Raw genomic sequence first — 2,525 nt, forward strand, 5'->3', positions numbered from 1 at the left:
TACAATCAAAGGTCTCCCCAAACCTGCGGGGACACCTCGAGGTGACACCCTCGACCTATGTGAGAGCCAGACCACCTCACTTACAATTCTCTGGGCTCTCCACCCGCAGCCGGGCTCCCCGGAGTCAGCTCAATCCTCTAACTCCCAGATGGAATTCCCCTGGCCCCCACCCGCTGCCATCCGCAGGCGGCCCGGCCCAGCCCTTGCACACGTCGCGCGGGACACAGCCTCGCGCCCCGCCACTCACGCGCCGCGCCCCGCCCCGGTTCCGCCCCGCCCGCAGCCAGCGGGACCTTTATAGGGCGGGTCGGCCGCGCGCTGGGAAGTCGGTGCCGCCGCCCGCCCGCGCATCCGACGCGGGGCCGCCGCAGTCTTTACTTCGCCATGCGTCCTGGGGCGCCGAGGCCACTCTGGCCTCTGCCCTGGGGGGCCTTGGCTTGGGCCGTTGGCTTCGTGGGCTCCATGGGGTCAGAGCACCCAGCGCCCGGTGAGTGGGGCGGCCGGAATGGGCGGGTGGGGCGGGCCACCCACGTGGGCCTGCCCGGAATGCGGCCCCCAGGGCAATATTGGGGGGGCGCGACAGGCGGGGCTGCATGACCACAGCCTGAATCCCAGAGGGATTGGGGCTCCCATCCCCCAGTCCCAAAAGAGCCAGAAGGTGGGTCACCAGGAGGTCAACAGAGTAGAGATTAGTAATTGCTATGACTGCTGACTTTTATTGAGCACTTAGTGTCTACCTCTTTCCTCATCCTATCCACACAACCATCCAACAGATTAGGTACTCCTACCATCTCTGTGTTTCCAGGTGAGGAAACTGAGGCTTGGTGTCACACAGCCTGTGAGTGGCAAAGTCTGGATTCAAACCTTCTGGGTATATCTGCTGCCCCTAGAGAGGCAGCGCTGGCTGACTGGACCCAGACTCTCCAGCCAGGGTCTTAGATCTTCCCCAAGCCTAGAGTCTATACTTGGGACTTTCTGGGAGATGCCAGGCAAGCAACATCCCTACTCCTGGCCTTAGTTTCCCTTTTTTACAAGATGGGTGCTGGGGCACTGGATGTCCAGAGCTGGTCCCTGGAAGGTGCTCAGCTGACTCTGAGAACCAGTGAGTGCTTTTGGATGGGGACTCTGGCCACTTCTGCCCCCACTGACCAGTAAGGAAACTGAGGGCTATCTGCCTCCTCACCCCTCCACCCTGGCAGCCACACTGCACCCCACCCCAGCCCCAAGCCAAAGTGAGAGCTAAGCCCCCTCCCCGAAGGCCATGTCCCTGGGGAGATGGTGAGCTCATGCAAGGAGAATGTTCCCAAGTTGGAGTGAGTAAGAGGCGGGCCAGGCAAGGGGGGGGCCTGCCAGGCGAGGGGGCTTGCATGCCCTCGCCCTTGGTGCTGTCTAGACAGAGGGCAGAGGCGGAAGAAGCAATTCTAGGGCCCACTGACGCTAACTTGCCCAGCGCATGGTGTTTGAAGGGTTGGGCAGAATGCCAGGTGGGGGACTGGAGAGGAGTACTTCCAGGATGAGTGGGGGTTGGTAGTGAAGCAGTGGAGGGGGGGAGGTGGACCTCAAAGTGGAGAGAACCCAAGGGATACAGAGCCAGTGAGGATACTCACATGTGGCTCTCTGTCCCTCTTTCCTGGGTTGGGGTACATCATCCTTTCTGTAACTACTTAGCACTGTGTGCATCAACACAGGTTAGAGGCTGTGTCAGGAGCTGTACTGGAGAGCACCTCTGACCCCACCCCATAGGAACTGTGCCCTTTGCCTTCAGGTGGTGTCTGCTGGCTCCAGCAGGGCCGAGAGGCTACCTGCAGCCTGGTGCTCAGGACTGATGTGAGCCAGGCTGAGTGCTGCGCCTCTGGCAACATCGACACTGCCTGGTCTAACTTCACCCACCCCGGGAACAAGATCAGCCTCCTTGGCTTCCTGGGCCTTGTCCACTGCCTCCCCTGCAAAGGTGAGACCCCGGGCATTGGCCACAGGCCAGAGGCAGGGCTGGTGTGTTTCATCTCAGGACCAGAAAAACTAACCACTGTGGTCAAAGGTGGACCATGGGGAGCAAGCTCCCCCTTCTCCAAGAGGTTGCAGAGGAGATCCTAACCTCAGAGAGGAGTTGGATTCCCATTTGAAGTTCAGGAAAAGGCTCTCCCAGCCTGGTTTGTAGCCTCTAGGACTTTGCTCAGGATGAACCCTCTTCCTGGATGCTCCTTCTACCTGCACCCTGCCTCTCCCTGTGGAGAAACATTTGGCTTGTGACCTCACACTTAGTCTTCCCAAATGGCCCTTAACTCCACAAATTTTGGGGATCTGTGGTGGACTTGCAGCTGCATGTTTAATAAGAATGTGATATCTGGACCTTGTTCTGAGAAATGCTATCTCCCACATCAGACTAGGAGGTCTTTGAGGGCAGAATGAAAGAATCAAAACATTCTCGGCTCAGCGCCTATGGCTCAAGTGGCTAAGGCGCCAGCCACATACACCCAAGGTGGCGGGTTGGAATCCAGCCCGGGCCCGCCACAAACAACGACGGC

At 59.3% G+C, this 2,525-nt stretch overlaps 1 protein-coding gene across 1 annotated transcript in view; it reads left to right on the plus strand.

Annotated features, from left to right (window-relative positions):
- The first annotated feature begins 377 nt into the window (after positions 1–377).
- FSTL3 (follistatin like 3) overlaps positions 378–2,525 on the plus strand; it is a 6,775-nt gene continuing 4,627 nt past the window's right edge. The window contains exons 1-2 of the mRNA XM_003788676.3: positions 378–487; positions 1,766–1,951. Of these exons, the coding sequence (XP_003788724.1) occupies positions 385–487; positions 1,766–1,951 (289 nt within the window). The 5' untranslated portion in view covers positions 378–384. The remainder of the gene's footprint in view (positions 488–1,765; positions 1,952–2,525) is intronic.

This window comes from Otolemur garnettii, unplaced genomic scaffold, assembly GCF_000181295.1.
Source record: "Otolemur garnettii isolate 467f Iridium unplaced genomic scaffold, OtoGar3 scaffold00029, whole genome shotgun sequence".
Taxonomy (NCBI): Eukaryota; Metazoa; Chordata; class Mammalia; order Primates; family Galagidae; genus Otolemur; species Otolemur garnettii.